Source organism: Manacus vitellinus, unplaced genomic scaffold, assembly GCF_001715985.3.
Source record: "Manacus vitellinus isolate BGI_N305 unplaced genomic scaffold, ASM171598v3 scaffold_21_pilon, whole genome shotgun sequence".
Lineage (NCBI taxonomy): Eukaryota > Metazoa > Chordata > Aves > Passeriformes > Pipridae > Manacus > Manacus vitellinus.
In genome coordinates, this window is record NW_021939546.1 from 9,842,177 (window position 1) to 9,868,060 (window position 25,884).

Here is a 25,884-nt window from a genome sequence, read left to right on the forward strand (position 1 = left end):
ATAGATAAAAGCCCTCTGGGCCTCCTGTATGTCTATGTGCAGCCTCACCTGTGTGACACCTGGCTGTGCCCAGCACACAGAAATAAGCAGAAGCAAGCTTGGCAGCCTGCTGAATCAGCATATTTGCACTGGAGGAGAAAATACTGCCAGCAAGCAGTGACCTGCCTCTTTGCTACGATGCACTGGTGTGCAGCGTCCCAACAGCAGCGGCTTTGTTTTGTGCCAAGCACCTCTGAGACAGAGAAGGCTGTGCCCAATTTGGCAGAAATAAAGCTCAACCTCCTCTTTCTGCTATTTGCTCTTCTTGGGGAAACTCTGCCTGCCCTGATCCGCTGCAAAATGCTGTTTTCACTTTTCAGGTGGCTACAGTTGTGGTCTTTTCAAGAGAAAATGCCTGTTTAAGTGCCTCTGAGGGCATGGCAGATTCTTTGCTGTTCCTGGTGTTCCATTCACCTGACCCTGCCTTGCCCAGGCTATGGCACAATGCTGGTTCCATCCAAGGCAGTTCTTGGCATGTTTGGTGCCTGGAAAATCCGCTGGCTCCATTTTCTCAATGGCTGAGCAGCATGTGGCAGTTCCCGTGTCCCTCCTTTAATTAGAAACTCTTAAAATGTGAGAACGCCATCAAATAAGGTAAGGCCGTACTATTATTGACTAGCAAGTGACTTTATATTTAGATACTTAGAAAAACCCAAATAAAAACCCGTGAGCTTAAGATCAGAGACAACAAAACCCTTTTATCTTTCTGAGCTCATCTGAGTGCTCAAGTCAGGGAATGAGCCCACTTCCAGAGATCTCAGAGCCATGCCAGAGCTGTCTCTGGCCTCTGCATTCACAGCTCAAGCAGCAGAGACCTTGGCAGTCATGATCTGCCCATCCCACAGTGCAAGGGTGTTCCCTAGAAAAGCCAGGTATTTTTGCCAAGCATACAGGATGTGGCACTGAACCTGTGGGAACCCACCTTGCCTGCAAAGCAGATGCAGAAGGGCAGGTGCCCCCCTCTTTCCCAAAGCATTTTCTGTGCTGGTTGGTGTGGGGAGGAAAGCAGCATTGCTGCCACTGAGCCCTGGGACTGCCTGAGAGCTGCAGCCCTGTGTCCTGTGGAAAGCCACAAATGCCAGCGGAAGATGATGAAATATGAATTCAAAGGTTAGGCTATTTTTCCCCCTAAGCTCTAAAGGAGGGAATCACTACCTTCTGAGATGGATAGTATCATTAATCAGACACTGAGAGTTCAGTCCCTTGTACAACGCCAAATCATCTGGACTTTTATCTTCCCAGCCCTGCACAGAAGACAAATCCAGACCTGCTAGTGCTTGGGAAGGGGGGAAGGGGGAAAAAGTTATTAGGAGAAAATTTTTGAAGCATAAACAAAATTTCAGCAAAAGGTTGTTCCCGCCATGACACGATTATAAATGAGATGATCAGCCACAAAGAACATGTTTTTTGTGGCTTTAGCAAAATTCTGCTTCTTTTCTAACGGTAGAAGTAAAATATTTAAAGGGATAAAGACAGGGTTCCTTTAAAAATTCTAGATATTTTAATTAATGCCAATAGCATTAAAATATTATGGCTCAAGATGCTTATGAAAAGTCTCTTTTATTCATTAAATTTTCCAGACCCAACATAATTAGAATTCTTAACATTCGTGATCTCTCAGCATTGGCTTCCAAAATTAATGGTCTGAGTAATTTCTTACAGCAGATGAACTGAGTTTCAAAATAAATGTATCGCAGTAGTAAACATCAGCTTTCTGTAGAGGCAGGATGCACCAGTCAAAGGCAACTTTCGAGAAGGAAAACACCCTCCATTTTCTCTCTCCTGGATTTCCATATTCAAAGGACATAAGGAATGATTGTATTCCTACATGCAAAACACAGGGAACCAACTAACAGAAGCCACCTGCACCACTTGAGCATGCGAATCACGCGTGGTTTTAGTGTCACACGTTCCCTCTGACACCCTGGGTCCAGGACTGGGTGGTGCTCAGGGTGGGTTTGAGAGCACAGGTGAGTCAGGGATGCTGTTTTCTACAAGTCCCCGCTTCATATGCTGTGGAGGTTGAGAGGGCTGTGGGAATGCAGCTGGGCACAGGATGCTGTCCCAGATCAGCCACCTGAACGGTGCCCTGCAGACCTGGGCTCTGCCAAAAGCCTGCTCTGTGGGCCTGGGAAGGTCGTTTAACCCAGCGTTTTGCATGGAGTTGCTAAAAGTATGCTGTTCATTTTGGCATCTCATTTCCAGAGAGTGGAGCACTTCCAGCTGCAACTCCTGCTGGTGGGCTGTGAACCCAGGAAAAGCCACGCCGAGCTCGGAGCTGTAAAACCTGCCACTTCCCACCGGGCACGGTGGGATCTCACAGCACTCCCTGGCAGCCTCCTGATGGCAAGACTCAGGATTCTGGATCCTGTCCCCAGTCATGGAAAGACAGCAGCTCTGGTGGGTGAAAATCACTCTGCCTGTTCCCCACTATTTCCTCCTTGTTCCAGTTCTGTCTTTTCTCTCTCCATCTATTTGCCTTTGGGATGGGGCTACTCCCTTCTGGACAAGCCAAACAGCAAGACGAGCCCAGCAGGGCAGGATCCTCAGAGTTTTTAGGATTTTCACTAAAAAAAAAGTCTTTGCTGAGAAAGTCAGATTGGATTTTTTCCAAGTGCTTTCACTTGGCCACACTTGCATAGATTTTCACAGCAGTAACAAAAAGGCACATCCTTAATACAAAGGTCACAAGTTGACTAAATTTCTACTCCCCTATCCAAACCATGAGGAATCGTGGTGCATCTTAAAGAAGAGGATGTCAGTTCTTTTTCTTTTTTACCATTACAAAACAGTGCATTGTTCCCTGGCCTTGCCCTTGGGAATAGCTATATTGTTTTGGCTGAAGCTTTCCAAAAAAATTCAGCCCGCGGCAGATGCCCAGGATGGAAAATGACAAGTTACTGGTCAAAATATGACAGTTATAAGCAGCTGAAAATAGAGTCTTGTAATTGGAAATGTCAGACGGTCTTGACAGAAGGCAGTGCTACCAGCCCACCAACCTCGGGAAGTTTGCTCAAGATTTTATGTGTAGGTAGAGGCAGTGTGTGCACCTTCTAGTAGTGTCAGTAATTTTATAAGTGGCACAAAAAGGAGTAGCAAAGTTTTCTGGGTGTTAAAGCATGGCATGAACTGCACTCCTGCTGCTGGCAGCTTTGCCATCTATTTGGATACAAGCTGGAGAACTGCTGTGCCAGCTTAGCACAACCCCACCTCTGAGGCCAGAGGAAAGGCTCTGGAAACAGAGCAAGGACTGAACACCCCTCCACTCCTCAGCTTCTCTCCAGCTGTTGCTTTGTGAGTGGAGTTGGATTCCCCAGAACTTCAGTTGCTAAACTGAAGACTTCCAGGGCAATTTTGCAGGGAGAGAGGGCAGGTCTATGCCCCCCAACCCCTGTGAGCACAAATCCTGCCCTCAGCATCTGTTATGTGGAGATGTGGTGGGGGTGTTGACCCTGCTCTGCATTTCTAGTTATTTCTTGTGTGCAGTGTGTGCAGGGACTGGGTTTGATTCTCACAGCTTTCTGACTTTAGCAGCCATTTGACTTTCAAAAGTCATTTGACTTCTGAGAACTTCAGAAGGCTCCAGCCAGAGCTCACACTTGAACCAGCCGGTCACTGCCTGCCTTTCAGACACCCTCCCGGGAGAGAAATTCCCCTTTCCATGGTGCAGGGGCAACCATCCAGCCCTGTAGTCAGTCACTGCAGTTTCATTAAGTTTTATATTTAACTTTCCCTCAGCACCTGGGACCAGAAGGAGTGTGTTAGTGTCTCGGAGCTGGAACACTACATTGAATTACCTTGTTGGTTTATCTGGTCATAATAGCAAGAGAGATCCCAGTGCTATAGTTAAGAGTCTGTCAGCATTTCCATTATAAACCTCTTACTCTCAAGAGGTTTTAACTTAGCTTTAAAAATCTGTTCCATTGCACAAACTTAGTTTATAACATGGCAAAGAACAATATTTTATCTTTTAATATTGCAAATACACACACAGTCAGTTCATATTGAAACATATATGTGTGTAGCCAAAGACAGACTGGGTTTAGGCAGTGATCAACCTGAACGGTGTCTTCTTTTTCATTTAGCTGACATGATATTATTACTCTGGCTATTTTAATAGATAAGATACTGTGGTTTCACAATCTCTTCCATTACTGGCACACAACTCCTCTAATATATGTTAATATGATTATACACAAGTGCAGCAGAGTCACACTTGGAGGAAGTGTAAGAGGTTTGGCACAAAGGCTGCTCGCCCTCCTTTTCCTTTTATTCTAGACTCTCATTCAAGGGCACTTAGCTCACGCTCTGAAAAAGCAAAGCAAAAGCCTCTACCAGCTGCCTGGCAGGAAAGATTTGGCAAATGTGTCACCATGGTTCTCTCTGTTGTGGTCTGCTGGGCAAGGAGGCATCAGCAACTGAGGAACAGTCTCGTGCCTGAACTGGTCCCCTTAAGGCCTTTGTCCTCCACTGCAGCCTCAATCTTCTGGGCAGTGCGGGCAGGTGGAAGAAAGGAGCTGGAGAAGGCAGCATCTATGGGCTCTGCATCCCCTCTCACCAGGGACTCGTATGATTTTGTTTGTTCATTTGTTTCTTTAAACAAAAGTTTCTTGGTTTCCTAGCTGGGTCAGGGCCCTTCAGAGGAGCAGTGGCTGTTTGTCTCACCTGAAGATCCAACCAAGGATAACATCTTTGGATGGGAAGGTTTGAACCGTATGACAAAAAGCACCATTTCCATCTAGGGCACATGGCTGCTGCAGGGCTGCTGCACATGGTCCCTGAAGGGCTCACTGAATTGTTTTCAAGGTTGTTTTTTTTCCAGACACAGGTGGGCAAAGGAAGGAAGCTCCTTCTCCTAAAGCATCCAGCCCTTCTGAGAGGAGGTGAAGATTGCTGGACACTGGGCAGGGTGAGTCATGCAAGGAACCTTCACAGGGAGTTTCAAATAAAACATATCCCCTATGCATTTTATCTTTTTTTTCTGGACAAATTGCTCTTTATGTGCTAAGGGAAAGCACTTTTTTTCCCAGCCTCTCTGACTTCTGAAAACTCATGGCAAGGTAGTTCATGCCCCAGAGACCCAAAAGTGTCCCCATTTTCCTGGTATGGCTGCACTGGTGCTACAGCCTGGCTACTTTTGCCTTCCATCCCCACCCATATCACATGTTCTTCATTTCTTTCTACTCTTCCCTTGGTGAGGCTGCTGAATTTCAGATGGGGTTTGCTCAGGTTGGGATCAACCTGCAGCTGCTGCTCGGTGCAGCCAGGCAGCCTCTGGTTCTGTTTGTTGGAGGCAGCTTCCAAGTGGAGTCAGGATTTTCTTGCTCACAGCTTTCCTGCCTCTTCTTCTAAGGTCTTCTTCCCTTTTGACACTTACCATTGGAGTCTCTTCTGACACACACGCTGCCACCCCTTTGACACAGCTGTTTTTCAGGTCTGAAATATTTAAGATTCTCCTTCTCGTAAAAATGCTGGCAAAGGGCCACACAGGTCTGTGGACCAGCTGATAGGAATTAATCTCAATCCCAGGCTGACGGTTTCCTGTCGATAGCCAAGGCTACCCAGGCAGGGCTACAAGCCCATGATTCAGCAACTTCGACTGATTAATCAAGTCACTTGATTTTTTATGCATGCCAGCGTGCTCAAGGCAGCTGTGATAAGTCGGCTTCTAGGCAGAGTGCTAGCAGTGCTGAGGATGTCAAAGGGGTTTGTGATATTGATATAAATACATATAGATGCCTAGTTTTCTGATTAGGCTGTGGTTTTAAATAGTCTTCAGCGGCGTTCGTTCCGTTGATAGAATCCTTCCCGCAAATTTACATGCACGTCGTACCTCTGATGCTGCATTTTTTAATTACGGATACACTTTATCTGAGTTAAACATGTAACAGGCCCCTCAGCATAAATTATACTCGGTGTGTGTGTACCGAGAGCACTTCCCAGGTGTGTGAGAGGGTAAGTGCATGTTAAAACAGCACAGGCATCTCAGAAAGGGTTTAGGAACTGTTTGCATTTTCAAAAAGAAACAAACAACCCTGCTAAAATCTCTAAGAACACCAGCCCAGAGCAATTTTTGTCTGTGGCAGAGGAATGCTGTATCTTGTATTTCCTACATGCCCTCATAGTTTTGGGGATGTGCAGGTAGAATTCCAGATGCTGATGGGCTTACTAGCATAAGTGTGTGCTTTGAGACAGTGTGTTTATAGCTCTTTCACTAATAAAATGAAGTAGTAACAAGAGAAAATGTCAGCATGTTTTCCTGGCATCCTATTAAAAAAAAACAAAGAGAAGGGAAAGAGAAGGGCAACTTTTTGAGGCACACAACTGGTGAGAGTGTGAGGAGCAGGTCCCAGGTTCATTTCCAGCTCTCAGAGAGCACCCAGGAGTCTCAGCTGTCCCGGGGGTCAAAGCCAACCATGGAAAAGGCTGGGTTACAAAGAGTTTGGCTTTCAGGATGCTCCAGCCTCCTCATATGTAACCACATGTTCTACTGGCTTGTTTGGGTCTGGCTTCACTGCCTTACTTGGCTATGAAGGTTCTGTAGCCATCTCCTCAGTGCAGGAGATCAGGAGATGTGACTTAGTATCAGGTGGTTCTGCCAGGTGTAAAATTAAGAGCAGGTTTCAAATTAGTATGTTAGAAAAATATCAGAGGCAAAATTAGAGAATGAAGGCTTGGCTTCAGGGGAGTCAAAGGGATGCTGATATTTGTGTTTGTCAGTTTTTTCATGGCAGCAGTAGTTGTTGATATTTATTTTTCCTCACTTCAGTGGAACAGTGTTTGTTAATAAATCTAATAATAAAACATCCACAACAATTGCCAGATTTGCCAATTTTTTAAAAATTGAGGCTAAACTGAGTATGATAGAAAAGGGATTTGTGTTGGTTTTTTTTTTTCTCCCCCTCGTAAGCACAGAAGATGTGGCAAAAAGTTATGGAGCCTGTAGGGAGCACCTCTATGAGTGACTTTTCCTGGCCAGGAGAGCTCAAGTACAGTTAACACAATTTGCATTGCAAGCTGCAACAATTATTGCGAATGCACCAATATAAAAAACAAAACAAAACTCCAACCCTGCTAAAACTGACTCACAGATGGACAAATTTGTTATTGTTTTCATGATCTTTTGCAATGTGTTTGCAGGTTTCCACAGCCTTGTTTAAATTCAAGCAAGGACCTTTTTGCACCAACTTTGTAGGATTTAATTTGTGAGTTGTACATTTAATTCTCCACAGCAGATGGTGATGTGTGGGTGTACTGCTGTATATTTGCAACAGATTCCTTATCCTACAAAATTAATTGTCTCATGTGCTGATTTAAAATCAGAATTGTATTGTTCGTAAAAAGCTAATTCTTGCATATCATTTTGTTGGGACCCGTGCAATTCCAACAAAATGAAAGGGAAGAAAAGTCTAAGTGCTGCTTTAAAACAAATGGATAGTGGCAACTCTACAGTCAGTCCTGATGTGCAGACTGAAGAGCTAATGACCTCGTGAGTTTAAAAGTTCCTACATAAAATTAAGTATTTTGGGCCTTGGGGTCAGGTTGCCTCGATGTTGCCATGAGAAGGTTTCTGGGGCAGTTCAGCCATGCTCAGCGATCCACAGCACAGCCAAGGCCTCTGAATTAAGCCCCTTTTCCTTTGTGGAGGTTTCTTTCCTTAGCAGGGATTTATTTGTAAATGATTGCTTTTTCAATGGCATTGCTTATGTTCATTTGCAAAGTTCAGGGGATTTTTGGTTTTGTTTCCTCTAATGATAATGTCTTTATGACCTGTGCCCCAGCCATCCAGGTTCCGGCCTGGGTCTTGGAGGAGAAAGGGAAAATGTGAGGCTGAGGGGAGCATTTCAGCAGGTCAGGCACTGCCAGACTCATCAGCCTGTCACTGACCGCTCCAGCAGCCTCGTGTGGCACCCAAAGTGGGGCTTTGTCCAGGACAGGGTCCACACTGGTGTCCTTGGAAAGGGGAGAACCCAGGGCCTGAATGGATGTGGTGTTAAGCAGGCGGTCACGATGGATAAAATAAGGCCAGAGGTGACTGTTCACCTGCTCCTCCTGCTGAGTGGTGGCCAAAGGGCTGCTGTGACACAGGGGCTGGCTAATCAGGAGTGGAATTTAGGAAACCTGGTTCCTTACCTGAAGTAAGGGACTGATGCAGTGGGTGCTGTTTGCCCATGGGCTGGGCAAGACCACGGCCCGGAGGGAGGGTCCCCAACATGGGGGATTTGTGCCATAGGGAGTATTAACAGAGAACTAAATAAAACCCGTCCTGCTCATCCTTCAGACGCTGGAGGGAGGTTGGGCTCACCCCAAGGATCACTGCATGGCTCACCCAGCTGACAGAGTGAGGATGTCACAGTAGGGAAGAGGGCTGGGTGAGGGGGCTGCCAGCATCATGAGGCTGGTGGCGGGAGGGTTTGGGGACAAGACACTTATTTTGGTGACCAAGTCCTCCCATCCACCCCAAAGCAATGTGCAATGTTGGGGACTTCTGGACTTGTTGGCAGAGCAATGCTCCACTTAGCACACTGGTTTGCTTTCTGTCTGGGAGAGGGAATATGAACCTGCTTTGGATTGTTTGCCTGTAAGTAGCAGTAGTTGGGTCTTGCTTGCTGGCAGCATCAAACCTCACGAATTTGAGAATGGATGTTTATTGTAGAATGAACAGAGGTTTTACGATTTTATTTTTTTGCTACTGTGCAAGAAATAATTCGCATCTCTGTAACATTTAAAATCTGAATTAAATTTAAGATGAAATATTTTAAAATATAGTGGACTGGAGTTTAAAAATATCAGTGATACTTTGGGGGTGTGGTAAACAAAACTTCAAACCTGGTCTGAAAAAAGCTATTGTGTGTTGTATCCATCTTCCCAGTTATTTCTACCGTGAGTAGAAAGAGTGTTTCAGAAAATTGCTAATGTGGTCATCAAAAAGAACCAGTCTGATTTCTTGTCTTCAATTGTGGGTGAATCAAATTAGGGTGCCTTTGTATGGACCCATTCTTTTGGGCACATTTCTTCCTACAGCCCTTTCTAATGCTCAGCTCCAGTAGGTTTACAGGAACGGGCTTTTTAAAACACAGGCTTTGGGTTTATGGGAGTAGAAATAGTTCAAGCTCAGTGACTCTTTTTGCCCAGTAAGTTTCTGTTTTCCTGATCACTTTGGTACTTCACTGCACGTGATCCCACTAGAATTTCTCGAGCGCATCAGAGCAGCATACTATGTTTCTGGGAAAGGTCTCAGAAATGCTTGTTGCACCAGCATACACATTCACTGGGTGTTGAAGGTACCCCCCAATGCACTTGGGATGAAAGCAGTCTCCTGACTGTGAGGCCAGGGGTTGCACTGCAGCAATGCACCCCACAGGAGAAGCATTCGTGTCTTTGTGAGTGAGTGTTGCTTTGTGTTTCCTTCCTGCAGCAGTTCCTGTTTGTGCCCAGGTGATTTGCCCCCTCATGAATTACTGAGGCTCGGCTGGATTGGCTCCATCACATCTCCTGGGTTTAAGAAATCAGTTATTTTTAGAAGAGAGATACTGGATTAGTCTGAGATGTCAGAGCTTTCGCAAAGTTACGCTGGATTTGATCTCCTTTCATTTTGCTCTGTATGCACAACGAATTACTTCTGTGCAGTGAGCCCGGTCTGCAAGATCTCCAGGGCAGGGAGCAAATCTTTACTGTCATCACATGCTGACCTGGCTTTACCTCATCTATCTGTAGTCATGTAAGTGGGATGTGCATGTTAACAGCCTTGCCTGGCTTCTGGTGATGGAGACTTCCTGGGACACCCCTGGACGTGCCTTTTCCCCTTCATCCTGAGGCTGACCCAAGTGCCCAGGCAGCAGCCTCTGCCTGATGCAGTGCATCCAGGCCCCCCTGCCCACCCCTCCCAATGGAAACCATTAGCAGCACCAGAGTACGTGTGTGCGTGGCTGCTACAGGTTCGGTTCACTAGGAAAGCTGACTGCCCCCACCGTGAACTTAAGGGTAGCTCACTGCTGTCTACAATCTGCCAGCCATCATTTCCAGCACACGCTCCCCTTTCCCTGCATTCCCAGCCCAGCTCTGTGGCCAAGGTAAGCTGAAGTGGAACATAAAGTGAATGCACTTAAAACACCCTCCCCCAGGTGATTTTCCATTGATGCAGCAGGCTCACTAATTGCAGGAAGAGTGATTACCCTTTCAAGAAAGAAATATAAAACTTGATTACTTTGAATGAGTGTTAGTGAAATGCGGTTCTGATCCCAGCTGGGCAGAAATTGTGTTTCAGTAAGACTTTCTAAAAATGCTCCCACAGGATCAGCATAGGGAACCACAGGCCTGTCTGTGACCGCTTTTATCCAGTGTATATTTGTGATACTCTCAAAAGTGGGACTGAACTCTCCATCCCAGATGCTTAAATGTGGCAGAGTCCCTTCCTCCCCTGTTACTCGTGGATGGGAGCTGAGATAGAGCTCATACAAGCTCACCAATGTGAGCTGTACAGAATGGAGAAACAGGTACCCGACGTGAACGGGATGTGAAGACCAGCAGACAACCTTTAACTGGAAGCAGGGAAATAATCTGCATCAAAACTGGCCTCCTCTCTGAAGTCAACTGCAACATGCCCATAGTACAGCTGCATTGTCTTAAGAACATCTAGACTATACTGTTGATTTTTTGTCTCACTACTTTTCCGACAGTGTAAAGTGGACAGAAGAAAGGATTGCAGAAAAATTAGATGGCAACCCTAACAAATGCTATAGTGTTATTTTGTAACCAACATTATCTACTATGGAAAGTGCAGGTTTTTTAAAATGGGCTGGTGCAGGTTACACTATGTTGTAAAGTGTATGGATATATGTATATCATCAAAATGGGTGTATATACATATATAGGTAGATGGAAGGATGATGTTTTTTACAGCCAAGTCTTTAAACAGAGCAAATAAATCGCTTCTGCATTTTACTATGGAGTGGTCAGGTGGATTTAAGGATGAATTAAGCAAGCTGTAAATTTAAGAATAAACTCACTCTGTGGCCTGGAAGTAATTATTATAACCAACATGGTAACTTAATCTCACAAAAACACGAGTTTATTAATAGGTGAAGGAGCTGAAGAACCACACAGTCCATCCAGCCCTCTGATAGTTTCCTAATCTCAGTTACGAAATTCAATGCTGCAGTTTTACAAGGTACATATTCTCAATTAGTGAATGTTACAGAACATAAACATGAAGTGAATATTTGTATTAATGAGATTCAAACAAGTCAACTGAAAGAAGTATCAACTCTAGTTATAACACATGGTGAAAAGAATCAAATTTGGAATGTGATCATATATACTGTTGTACATCAGACAATATGTACACTTTCATATTGCATGACATTCATAGCATATTCATAGAAAAGTCAAACTAAATGATGGCTTAAAAACTTATCACTGAAATTTGCTTGCTACGTTTTAAAGTGTTGATATTGACTGAGTTAATATTTTCATTGTGTAAAAATACTGTATATAGTAGAAACCCTTCAGCATCTTCCACATTCAAATAAACGAAAGTTACAGCTTGGTATTTGGTGTTCGACATCTTAAATTAAATGGGCGATTCTTTCTAGCCTTCAGAAGGAAAAACAAATAGTGAATATGCTCAATCTGGTTTGACTAGTACATTTCTCTCTTGAAGACCTTGCTTCTGGCATCAGAGACTAACATCTACCTCGTCTGAGGTGTGGCTGGGAATACTAAAACATCTGAACACGGTTAAAAAGGTGGAAAGTCCATAGCCATTCTACACACTTTCATTTATTGTCTGGACAATTAAAGTACAAATAATTCAAACACAACAAGGTTATGAAAAAAACATTTACAATACTTTCCCTCAGAAATGATCTAAACTAGCAAGGTTAACATGAAGTCATTCATTATAACTAAAGTATACAACTGCCTGGTCCTAAGAAAGATTTTTTAAATTATTATTATTATTCAGATAGTAAAACACATCGTAGAGAAAAGATTCTGACATGCCTTCCCCACTAATGCTTAGCAAATGCATCAAAACTTTCCCAGCAAACTGCGCTCATTCATAGCAGATGATGTATAAAGGTTTCCCTGAACATTGAATGAGTGTTCCTTTAAACTAAAATCTAACATTGTTAAAGTAAAAAACTGATAAAATTATGATGCAGCCTTTGCTTTTTAGTTATTTGTCTACTACAAAAGTTTGCCTCTTCAGTGTGAAAAAACAATACTTAGTCTACATGCAGTTAGTGGGTATAGCATGGAAAAAATGCACAAAATAAGCACAAGTTATAAATAACCATAACGTTTTATTACCATTAAGACTAAACTTGTATTGAAAAGATTTTATATAACAAGACAAGAAAAGCAATAGCAAATTTAACTATCAACTAGATTATGCATAGCGAGTAACTGTTTCTAGTACTCAGGGAAGAGCATGACCCTTTTTTGTTTTAAATATATAACCGTACAAAGCACAAACATACTAAAATGATCAGTGCACTGGACATGGGAGAGCACCCCCTCAGTCATTTTGTTCCCTTAGCTCTGTTTTCCCCAATCTGAATTACATTAAAATAAAGACCCAGTTGTTTTCTTTTCTACTGTGCAGTAAGAAAAAATATTCACAACAAACATGACAATATATCAAACAATATTTCTACACAAGTTACCTTGATACCTCTGTCACTTAAGTATCATAAGAAAACATTTTAAGACATATACAAACAAAACTAGCAAAGTGTTACAACTTATAATAAATTAACCAAAAGAAAAAATAACTTTATATATATATATATTTATATTATATATACACATACACACACAACAAAATGACACAATAATATGCTTCTTCCCATAGTTTAAGTAAACAAATAAGTAGACTAGCCAAACTAGCTATATTTGATTTTGGCCATATGCATCACATCGGCAATTAAATAAATAAGTGTTTCAAGCAACATAAACAGTGTTCCAAATGTGCCAACACAGCCCAATTATATTAGCTTGGGCTATAAAGTGAATTTGAAAATTCTTAACAAATTTAAAGCAAATGTATTTTTTTCTAAACACATTACATTTAACTATGATACTAAGATATGTAAATAATTTTGTAGCACCTACTGCTCAAACCAAGGAAGTTTTTGATCAAAAAATTAATTTTTTTAACTTTTGTTCTGCTGATATCCCATACTGATGACTTAAAGAAAAACCGTCTTGCAACTCATCTCCTTGCTTTTGGGTTTTGACTGTGGGTAACTGCGTGCCTGGGAAGAACACTCTCCCGTACTGTATTTAATATTTTTATTACATGCTATGAAAAGATACGAAGATCATCTGTTTGTAGCCCATCCTTCAAAAAACAATCTACTAATCCAGTTTAAAACACACATCTTGATCTCTAAAAAGTTACCAGTGCAGTATGAACATGACAAAGTTGTCAATTTCCCCTAAATTAGCCAGTCAAAATATTTTTTCTCAAATCCAGATTCTCTTGTAAAAATTCTTTATATTTTATAAAAATAGATTTTTCTTGAAACCCATTTTCAGCAAAGAGACCACCTCTTTGGCAACATTGTTAATGTTATTTAAATTGTTATGTCATCAGGTATCCCCCGTTACCCCATTCCCTAACAGAAGACTGTTTAGTTCACATGATACAAAAGAAAAAAGGAAAAATAAAAAAAGTTGCAAAATTATGTTCTTCTTTTTTGCAATTTTTATTGTTCCTCTTTAATTTGCGTGGGGGGTTTACCAATCTGATTCGATCAATGTTTTGAAAAAACTGAAAAGAAAACAAAAATCTTTTTTTTCTCGCTTTTAATCCCATTAGTTCGTAAAAATTGTTTTTTGTTTTATTATTTTTTCAAATGAGTGAATGGTCATCTTAAAAAGACCCACCTTCAAGGAAGGTAGTAAAACTAGCTGGCCGGGTAAAAATCCCTGCACATTGTTATCTATGTATATTATATTCAACAACGACAGCTATGAAAGAACATTCAATGCATCAAAGGTTTTTTTTTTTTTTCTAAGCATTATAAAATCCTTTCCTGTTCCTCACAGGATATCCAATGTTTTAATACTTAGGCAACACTGGCTTATAAAGTCCATGGTTGAATATAAGCCTTGAAGAGTTTTTTTTTTGTTTTGTTTTGTTCGTATATATATTTATATATATATATTTTAGTAAGTAAGGATATGAAATTCAGGATTTGTGGGTTTTATTGGTTTTAAAGGAAACTTGCAATACTCTGTCTCCTAAACGGTATCCATTAAGGCTGGCAATCGCCATGGCAGCTTCGTCGTAGTTGGTCATGGTGACAAAGCCAAATCCCTTGCACTTGTTGGTGTTGAAATCACGGATCACCTTGACATTATTGACTGCTCCAAAGGGACCAAACAACTGCCACAGCACGCTCTCATCTGAGTCGGGAGACAAGTTGTAGACGAAGATGCACCATCCAGTCCCAGTGTGACCAGGGATATTCATTCCGACAAGGCTCGTCATACCATCAATTGTGATCGGAGAAAACCTACCGAGTAAAAAGAGGGGTCTATTCTAAATATATCTCTTAGCACGAGCTACACGGGTCCAAGACTTTAAAATAAATAAGCTGATGTTAATGAAGGTTCTGGATCCTGTCCCTGGAAGATGACCACAGAGCCACTCTCGCTCTCTAACTCCTACTGAAGTGGAGGGAAGCTGTACTGAACAAACACACCAAATCCGTGCATAAATGCATCTCCCTCCAAGGATAAGCCCTGCTTAGATGTGTACAAAGTCCTCATAAAAGAAATGCTTAAGGACAATCTGAGTCAAAGAGGGCCTGCACATGCTGCGATAAACAAGAGTTCATTTAAAAAGGCCTGTAGGAATTTGCCGCTTATTTCCATCACCTAAATAAGTTTCAGGACAAGGGAGATTTAATGCTTTACCTCCTACTAGTTTGCAGTGAAAAACCCCAAGCAAACTTCAAGACCTATTTTTAAAGATTAATATGAAATGCCTTTGTCAGGATTCAGCTATAACAGTAGCCTCTTCAGCTAAAAATACTATTAGAGAGACGTCTCTAAGTGGCAGAATTTGTTTCTCCTCCTAACATGGTCCATAATTGACATACACTGGGAAAAAATCCAGGTAATAAAAAAGTCCTAAAGCTGGCCACATAGGCAGCAATTTTTATTGCAGAAGGTTTATGCAGCAATTGTAGAGTAAGTAGAACATAAATACAATTAATGAGCAGATCAACTGATACCTTCACAATGCGAGGCTTCGTGTCCGTAACAAGCTCTTGAGTTCTTCAAAATAGTCAATGTGGACTGACAAGCTCCTAGAATGCAATACAGCACCCTAACTTTCCTCCCTCATTGTCCTTTGGGACTCATGTTCTTCAACTTGAACATCCAAATTGAGCAGCTAAAGCCAGGTGGTATTGTTTAGGAACAGAGAACCTTCACGGAATAACAAAGGCTGGGCAGGATCCATGGAGATCATCTGAGCAGCCTCCTGCTCCAAGAGAGGCAAACTTCTCAAACGAGATCTACTCATGGCTCTGCAGAGGGAAGTTTAGCAAGTCTCCACAGAAAGGAACTCTGCTCCTGCAGCCCCTGCTCCAGGGCTCCAGCCTCACTGGGAATGATTTTCCCTTATCCTCAAGTTGAATTTCCCCTGCTGCAACTTGTCACTGCTGACTCCTGTCCTCTCATAGTTGACCTCCAAGAAAAGCTCGGCCTTGTCTTCTTTCTAATGCCCCTTGTAGGCAGCTGAAGGCAGCAGTCAGGGGCTAAACTCTACATTTGCCTTTCCCAATTTCCACCACATTCTTCCAGCTTTTCAAGGTCTCCCCAGTGGCAGCTGTGGCCAGGAGCACAGTGAACTGCCCCTGCTCCCTCACCAATTTAGTGTCACCCGCTAATGCGAGGAGGGTGCATCGCAGCCCATGACTCAGGTTATTAATGAAGATGTTAAGCAGTATCAGCCCTCAGGATCAACATAATTTTCCTTTCATCACTGTGAAAAAAAAATGACATGCTTTCTGAAGCTACACTTTGGGATATGTTTTAAAATAACAACTGCACAGAGGAAACGTCTTAATAAAAACCCAGTTTCACATGTACCTTCAATATGACGAGTTTTAATACCAGAACAGAATAATAATTCCTCAGGATTTTCTGAGCGATGACTGAGGGAGCAGAAGGAGGGAAAGGAGGGACTCTGTTGCTGAGTGAGCTCTTGTGCTCTCCAAAACTTTTTATACTTGTAATAATTTCCACACACATTTAGCAATCTGCATGATATTATGCAGTGTATATTAAATAACCATAAAAGAAACTACACACTTGATGGCTGCTCACCGTTCTGTTAACTCCTGATGGCACTTTCTATGTATATTTAGCAGAAAAAAAGATATATATTCCAAGTGTCTTAAGCTGAGGATCATCACTGGGGTGTAGCTACGCTGTAAATGAGCAGCTCACAAATGCTCACAGCATCCGATCCTCGGGAAGGTTTGCAGACAGTTTATTAAAAATATGTGGCAATTTTCCAACTCAACTTCACTTTTGCAAATCCTCATCTCAACATCTTTCAGTTTCTCTCCCACATACTGAAACCAGTAACATTATCATAATGGTTCAGCATGGAAAGATTGCTGGACAAGGTCAGTGCATGCTGCTCCTTCCACCGCAGGTGGGACCATAAATAAGGCAGCCAGGGATTGTACAAGTCAACAGCTTCAACTCATTTTGAGATTTGGAAGATGGGACTTCAGGCCCATTGCTGGCCAGTGCCGACTGTGCCAGGAACATACCCAAGCCAGCAAACGCTGCTTTTCTGAAAGGTTTAAATTTAACATCAAGTACAACACTAAGGGATGCACTAGCCTGAAAGTAAGGGTGTTGTAAAATCTGCACAATGCAAAGCTCTGCATGTCACAGTATGTTATAAGGCTTTGCATTTTTAAGAAATGCTGCACTGATGTAAAGGGTTAAAGTTTCCTATAGTTCATGGACAGCAGCTTTTCCCTGGAAACCTTTAGGAGCTATGCAGCTTTCAACTATTTACGTACCATGAGCACAGCAGCTGCTGTAAAGCCAACAAAACACGTACAAAACTGGTGCAAGTGTATTGACACAAATACAAGATCACCTATTGCATAAGTAGCTTTGCTACTAGCAAGCGATCTGAAATTAGCCTCAATAAAACCTTTTTTCCACATCAGCACATCTCATTTTCCATCAGTACCACTCAGTTAGCACAGGGAAAGAAAGGGCCAATCTCCTGTTTCAGAAATTATCAATACAGTACTTTTTGCGATCCTAGACCTATAAATTCAAGGTTTGCTAGTGCAGGTACAAGTTGCCAAGGTTTGCTGAGAGGAGATAAGAACTAATTTAAGATGCCTACAGAATGACTTAAGCACTACCGTGATTTCAGACTAACATTGTAGACTGAATGTTAAGAAAGTAGATACACAACCTATGAAGGCAGGTAACTTGCTTTTTCCCTCTGCAGTCACATGAAATCAAAATGCAAATCCTCACTGGTTCAGTCTAAGCCCTGTATGTCCCGCACCACACATCAGTGCAAAATGCCATTGCCAGTGCAATTCCAGGGAAGCAGCAGCAGCAAAAACCCAGGGAAACCTCCCAGAACAAACCCATCCTTCTGATACGACTTATACCTGACAGACACCCGAGGCCAAGAGTTATACCATGTTTTTGACAATGTATCAAGGAACAAAGGAGATGGGGGAACACAGGAGAAGCGATGGGTGATAAAAATCAGGTGGTAAGTTCTGACTCACCATATCCCCATCCCCACTAAGGATACTGCAGATGTAACAAATGCACAAATGAACACCAGCAGTGGTGCTCTGTTTTGACTATTGCTTTTATAAGTACTCTCAAGCTTTGAGATCTGTACAATGGCTACCGTGGCAGGAGTTAAAACCCACGTTGCTGTCTACTACTAGCTAGTGTAAAGATATACTTACCATACCTTTTTTACAGGATGAGCTTCAAATAAAAGCTCAAATAATTTTCAAGTGTGGTGAGTAGACCATTTCAGGTGATTAAGCAGTGTTTTCTCATCTTAATTGTGGGGGATTGCTGGACATCTTACGGTAACATCAGGAATAAGACTACACCTTGATTTTGCTGTAAGGGTCGCTCGCGTTGATTTGTGCCATTAGAAGAAACACTAACAACACAACTCATTTTAGCTATCAGATCAAACATACTCATGAAACAGCATAAATGTTCACAAATCGGCCGAGCTTTCACACATGCGTGCACGTACAAACACACAGCTATTTTAAACAAAAAAAATAATAAAATTTCAAGGACTGAAAAAAAAAAAATTCAAAGTATTAAACCTGTAACAAAAGAAACTTCGGGCTGATTGAGGTGCAACACAGCTGTGTTTTCAAGTCAAACATGATGCCAGATGCGGGACAAAGGTGCTCTTGACTGTGAGATTGAGACAACAGCAGCCTAATTCTGGTTTTGACTTAAGTTTTCAATTATCAGATCAGAGATTTGTTAAAATCTCAATAGTTTTGATTCTGGAAAAAGCATCATTTTGCAAAGCAACTGCAGTTTGAATGCTTGTAGCTGTTGCACCTAAACCATTTGAGAAGCCCACCTGTAAATAAAAAAAAAAAAAAAGGTTGAAAAGCCCCACAGAACTTGGGCATGAGGCCTTTAAAGTAACAAAACCAACTGAAGTCCAAACTTAAAAAGAATTTGACATGCTGGTGGAAGAAAAGAAGGAATAAAAAAAATAAAGTTAGTGAATTAAAAAAAAATAAATTGTAGCACCAATCTGTGCCAACACGGACATCTGGCAATCTGTGGAATTCTAATTACCTCTTTACGCCATAGGCCATATTAAGCAAATTGTCCAGCCTGAAAAGAGAAGGAGGGTCTTTGGGTTAATGTCTCACAGATGGCAAGATCGCTCAATGGAACTATTATTAATAGCGTTCCATTTTCAAAGAAGAAACGTTCAACAAGTTTCCCACACATCTAAGGAGCCTAACAACTCCCGGCCTGCTTTGTTAAGTCTGAGGTTGTGCTTAAATTTCCGCCACAGCATTTAAAAGCCTTTTTTAACTTGTCTACCGTCTTAGAGAAAAACTTAATCTCCACAGTTTTAAAAAAAAAAAAAAAAAAATCCCCTTAGGGTTTGTCTTTTTTTTTAAACAGTATTAGTATGAAATTTTTGCAAGTAATTCAACTGCTTACCTTACATCTACAGTTAACTTGGAAATAAAATGTTGAGTCCAAAATTGCTGGAACTGGAAAAATTCTTAACTCTAATTGCTTTTACATAATACACTGTCCCCTTTTTATTATATATATTTAGTATTAATCCTTCATGATATGTCAATCTAAATGACCACCAAATTTTGCAGAATATAATCATCTGCTTTCCATGGCAGCACAATAAAGTCCTTCTGTCCATGGAATGATTCAGTGATAACCTCAATGGACACAGCTGCGTGCCAAAGACACAAAAACAAGCGTAAATTTAATGTATCCAATGACTGACTTTTTATGATCTTTAATTCATTAGCACTTTTCATCACTGACAAACTAAAATTACTTTTGAATAATTCTCTAAAGCCAGTGTGCAACTCAGTTATGCAAATATGTTCAAGTTTTCTTTTTATTTGAAAGCTAGGTTGCCTGAAAACTATTAAGTATAAAAGTAATGGGAACATCATGTATTGCTAACTCTGGCTTATGCATCAGATGGAAACAGTATATTCCGGATGCAAAGCGTAAAACATCCCCAAAAGCATCTGAAGAATCACACCGAAGACTAATACAAGGTCTCTTTATACTAAGAGCAGATATCTCAGGCTAATAAATTTAATGATACTGCTTCTGACTGGAACAGACTCAGCTTTTTTCCTGCTACCAATCCACTGTCATTAACATCAAAGTCTAAGCTGCATCAAAACTGTAGTAATACAGCAGAAAATAAAAGCATTACCAAAAACGAGAGAAAGAACAGGACAGTCACTGCTCATTTGATTATCCGTGTAACTCTATTCTGCCCTCCATTTTTCTGGGAGCCTTCATGAGATCTGATTGTACAGTACTTCAGCTGTTTTAGTAAATACAACATGACTACTGCTGTCAGCAGTTTTTCCTCCTCATTCTCCAGGAAAGAATATTTAATTTTACAAAGAAAATCAGGTCAGCCTACGCAACTAAAGCACATTTTCCTGCACAGCACCTGCCCCACATTGTCGTCGCTGGTGGAACTTCAGTTCTTTTCCAGGTAATTACCTGAATCTCTGAGCCTGGTGGTGAAGTGGTCCAGGGTAGCGTCTGTTGGGAGACTGATACAGCTGTGAAAGGAGTGCCTGGCTTGTTTTCTGGCTGGGGTTATTGGCAAACTTCACAGTAATTGGTTCTGTAGCACCACTAGGCTTCTGGCCATTTAGTCCCTTTATGGCTTCTTCTGCCTCTATTCTCTTATCAAAACGGATAAATCCCACACCTCGAGAAACCCCTGGGAAGTAAAAACATGTGAAGAGATGAGTATTTGCAGGAACAGCCTCATCCAGGTAACACACAAACTGAATGGTGGTTTTGACTTCACAGAATACATAGTTTCCAAGTTAAGGAAAGTCCTGTAAAGAAAAAATCCTCTTCCTAATCTGTAATCTCCAAAGTCAGCCCCTATCATATTTAACAATGACTAAGTAAAAAATGTTCTGCACTATGAGATTCCCTCATTAAAGAGGCAGCAACTGTATACCCCTGGTTATGTTTGTAAAGAACCGGATACTGCATTTTACACTAAAGGCATACCGTCCTAAAACCCAGCAGCAAGGAAGCATTTACAATTTTGCCATTCCCAAAAAAACGTGCACATATCAAGAAAAGTTTTCTTTTAACCTGTGACTTGATCAACCAGAATCCGTGAGGTGATGATGCGCCCATATTGTGAGAATAACTGCTCTAATTCTTTCTGGGTCATGGTTTTCGGAAGGCCGCTGACATACAAGTTTGCATCTCTGATGGATGCTGAACTTGGACGGGCATATGACACCTATGGAGAGAAGGAAAGTCGTGTTAGTGAGCTAGAGCCACCCTCTGCATTTTAGACAGATAATTTCCTGTTCCTTCACAAGCTGCAACCCCTGAGTTCAGACATTACCTGCTCTGCAAAACCAACAAAGCCAGGAGAGGTTGGAAGAACAAAGGAAGAACTACAGAGACCTTAAAAACAGACACAGGGGATCTCTAAGTGCAATCATAAAATAACTATTGTTCAGAGGTAGATAAATGTGCAACTTCCCACGCAGGGCTTTGTAAATTTACCCCCACTGGTGTGGGTGTATGGATGATTTGCTGGAGCCAACCTCGAACTCTGAAGTTCCAGTAATGTTTTTCTTTTTCCCCTCCAAGTGTCTGAAACAGATCAGGTTATTTGCAGAGTGATCTTTTGTGCTCTCTCTCTTTGTGTTTGCATCCTGAGCTGGCAAGATCTGTTCTGGATGAACAGTAAAGTACTGGTGAAATTAGACTAAATGAACATCTGCTCAGGGAGCTGTATACTGACACTCATTGTCGTATCTGCAATTTATCATAAGAAGTTCCCTTGTACTATAAGCCCAGAATCAGACCATAAAATATTATAACCAAGCAAACAAGTAAACCTAGCTGTGGCACTGCATGTATGCTGCTGGAAAATTACTAAATCAAGACTCTTAACTGCTCTTCTACCTATGAATCAGATTTATAATTATAATATGTGCATAAAAAGCCTTCTGCACTTTTAAAATAATATATACATTTAGAATACACACATTTAACATCATAAAAACACTTCCTGGATGAAGTCTAATGGCAGGTATTCAGCACAGATCATGAATTACTTTGCAGCACATCTCAAACAGCACTGGAACCAAACCTGAGTATGCTGCACTTCATTTTGATTTCTTTCAATATAAACAGATCAGTACACTCCTGCATTATGTCTTAAAATGTGTCTTGGAAGGAAGAAGGGGGTTCCCATCATGAATACAACACATTCAGCAATTGTCTTCCCCGTTCCTGAGGCTCAGCCTCAACACAGATCATGTCAAATGGATGTCTATGTGTTTTATGTGTCAAAGAGTTGTCTTTATGTGCTCCACACCTAAAAATAGATGTTGACTCAACACAGAAAATTATGTTAATGACTAATATTTGCTTCCACAATCTTCTCTGCATAATAGCAGACAAACTCCAAAGATTCTAGATTTTAAGGGGTTTTTTTGGTGATTTCTTTATAACTTACATGTTTGTACATAACCTTTTAAATCTAACATTTACAGAGGAGGCTAGAGAGAGGAGGTGGAAAAATTTAGGGAAAGAAATATGAAAAAGAGGTTCAATAAAACATTTGCATCAACAGAGGCAAGCTCAGGCAGGCACACAGCACAAAGGCACAAGTAGACATAAGGAACAGAGAAACCTTCAGTGCTGAAAGAAGAAGGATATTGAGGTGGAAACTATTTTGTGCCTCAGCGATTCAGGACCTCACAGCCCATGAGCTCCTGATGGGGTGCAGCATTTCCATCACTTAATTGCTGTTCTGAACAGCCCTTTGACATGCCAGGACCAGAACACACACAGCACTGCTTGGTTTTTATGTAACAAAGCTCAAGCCAGGTCTTTGGGAACACCAGGGACAGCCATGCCTACAGCTTGGTTCAGTGATCTCGTGTTGGTTGCTTCTCACTTATATCCCATGTTGGGGCATTTGGAAAAGCAGACTCTCCCTCCCCACTCTGTAAATGCCTTACCTTGAGAGGGTACTGTAAGAGTTCAGATACCTACAGTTTAACCTACTTTAGGAATAACAGTTTAAAAAATACATAAGAGCCTCCCTGGAGCAGGGGTAGGGACCTTACCTATTCCTCAAAACTGAGAACAGCAAAATTATTAAAAGTTCCTGGGAAAACAGCCAGGGGTTTCCTTTGGGTTTCTCACTCTGGCACATTCATTAACCAAATGCCACATTACAGGGAGGATGAAAAGTGTTGGGATATGTAAAAAACCCACCACTTCCCAGAGCATAAGTGCCTGACATTTTATATACATATATATATATACTTCTACTCTCATGGGCCTTGCAGACAGGCAGGGGAAGGAGAGGCTACAGGCACTCCCAAGCCCCCCATGTGAACACCTATCGCTGCTCAGGTCTAGTTTTTATTTCCTCCCGCAATCAAACATTCAGGCTGCGGGGGAGCCTGAGCCAAAGAAAGAAGCTGCCAAAAGCAACTCAGCCGTCTTTAATATCAAGGAGAAAAGGTTGTGAGCTGAATGGACTCAAGGCTAGTAATGTCAATTATTTATCTGCTTTTGAATCTTTTTCATCTTCCCTCTCAGGTCAGCCAATGACCAATCGATCGGTTAGAGTGTGCCATCCTGCTTTCAAGCTATTATTCAGTTAGTGCTGAGGACGGGATGTCTTCCCATGTGTGAGCTATCAAAGGAAGAAATCGCCCACCCTGACCCTCCATCACACCAGAAGCTCCTTATGCTGCGCGAGTTAAAATGGGAGCGAAAACCAGCTCCCATTTTATCACTGAAAGCTGCAAAGCACTGTGTGAGGATACTGCATTAATTCTTTATATTCACACTTAAGAATGATTTTTTTTTTTTTCTTTGCTCACGGCAGTGTTAGCACCCTGTAATGAAACAGCGTGTGGAAAAGAATATGGAAGCCTAGCCACCACAAAGAATTCAAATAATGAGCTGGAGAACACCAAACTGCTGTTTGACCCAAGCATTTCTCAGCATTAAAATGTTTGTCCGCTTGTGTGACGGTTGAAGGTCGAAGGACGGTGTTGTATTTCACTGCATAAGATCATTTAGGAGTTCTCTGGTAAAATTTGCAAGGAAGATAATAAAATATTGTACAATTCGTTTTACAGCTTGCTGGCCTCAGATGTTAGTTTCTATAAATACATATATACTAACTGTGAAAAACATTTACTAGGACATTTCTCATCTGACATTGAGCATCAGCCTGTGTAAGGGTTTCTCTTCAGTACAAACAGCCATCTCCAGAGTCTGCACCACTGTCTCAAAACACTACTGCAGTGTCAGAAGGTCCAGCATTTCATATCTTCCACGGTAAAGCACATTTTTGTTCAGTTGCACAGAAAATATCTCCAAGTTCAAGTAATTATCTTCCCTATTGATTTCCTACCATTTTCCCCACACAGAAAACTTTTTGAAGAATTTCTAACCTCGAGACTCCTCAGAACGTAAATTGAAGCTGTCTGGCCTTTCCAAGCCAGAGCCCACAGCAAAGGCACCCAGAGGCATGAACGCATCCCATTTGTCCTACAGAACATGTAACAGCAGCCACTGAAACACAGACATTTAACCACTTCACTGCTGCTCACCACGGGAGAAGACTTCAGCTCACATGCTAATCCTGGATGTCTCCAACATCAAGTCCATTTCTAGATGCCTCCTTGCAAAATTTAACTCCAGTCTGCTCCAAAGGGGAAGCGCGTTGTCCTTTCTGGAACGATGTACTCTGCCAGCAGAGCCACCCTGCCCTGGACACAACATCTAAGCAGTAACCAAGCAGCTCCCGTCTTGCAAACACCAACCTGTGTGGATGTTTTGCATCAACAAAACATCTCTGGAGATGTGTGTCTGGCTCTGCCATCATTCACCTGGGGATCATGAGACTAACCAGGAGCCTTGAATCATGGCAGCACAGGCACCCACAGGCCACCAAACCACCTGTTTGTGGTACCTGCAATCCCTGGGACACCTCTCTGGCCACAAGCAGGTAAGGTGCAGTTGTTGTTAAACGAATCCTTGGGCAGCTTCCAAGAAAATCTGAATAACATTCAAAGATACCAGGTTTCTCAAGGACCTTAATTCTGAGACTTTGCTTGGTGTCTTTCTGTGACACGGGTCGAGATACAGGATTTCTTGTGTGAGTTTTGAGGTGAGTCACTTGGCTTTCTTCTGCCTGAGGTCCAATGCAGAATGGGGACAACTCTTTCCTCACTTGCTGCCCCTTATCCCACTGGTACACACTGGAAGTGCTTTAACATAACTGCTCAGAGAGTTTCACACATGTAAATAAGCACAATCTCACTTGTTTCATGCACATACAGAAGTAAAATCTGCTTAACGCAAGTAAAGAGGCTATGGCAGAAAGACACATTTCCCCACAGCCACTTCCAGACCCTCACTCGTGTCCTAATTTTGTGCAAAACCAGATTTGAGAAACTCTCCTGCGAAAGCTACGTACTCTGTCAGAACAAGCACACCCAAAAGCCCTCTGGTCCAGAGGCTGGAATACTTTCACATCCGACGCTTGCACTGCTTTGTCCTTTCTCTTCCCTAAGCCCTTGGCTGGCGGATGCAGGGCAGTGACGATGCACTTTACTGTTGAGCAATTCAATGCCATTTTACCAGGATTAATTATGATTGCAGGTACAATGGTCTACCCCATCAGTTCAGGAAAGACATCCATTGATAATAACCTAGAAGTACTCTCGCTGTATCAAGAGCAAGGCTAAGAGAAATAATTGCTCTGGCTCAGTGGAATGAAAAGGACTGACTGGTGAAACTGAAGCAGTTAAAACACAGATTGCGATTAAGAGAAGGTGCACAAAATAAGAGGTAAAGACTGGTGCCTGCTCAAAGCAGCAGAGCCAAAGCTGAACCTTCAAATGCAGCACTGAAAGGTCCTTCAAGCAGCATCATCATTATGGACACAAAGGTGGAAGAGGATTTGTTAATAAGCACTACCAAGTCCAAATGGTTACGCAGACAGAGGCTCCTAAAGAGCAAAACCAGAGTAAACTT

General features: G+C 41.9%; 1 protein-coding gene across 5 annotated transcripts in view; it reads right to left on the minus strand.

The window, feature by feature from the left end:
- Positions 1-11,084: 11,084 nt before the first annotated feature.
- The window catches only part of ELAVL4 (ELAV like RNA binding protein 4), a 65,815-nt gene continuing 51,015 nt past the window's right edge, over positions 11,085-25,884 (minus strand). For all 5 annotated transcript variants that reach the window (XM_018072268.2, XM_008925208.2, XM_018072272.1 and 2 more), the window contains exons 4-7: positions 20,947-21,100; positions 20,332-20,557; positions 18,901-18,939; positions 11,085-14,564 (exon numbers count right to left, since the gene is read on the minus strand). In XM_018072268.2, the coding sequence (XP_017927757.1) occupies positions 14,237-14,564; positions 18,901-18,939; positions 20,332-20,557; positions 20,947-21,100 (747 nt within the window). In that variant the 3' untranslated portion in view covers positions 11,085-14,236. The remainder of the gene's footprint in view (positions 14,565-18,900; positions 18,940-20,331; positions 20,558-20,946; positions 21,101-25,884) is intronic.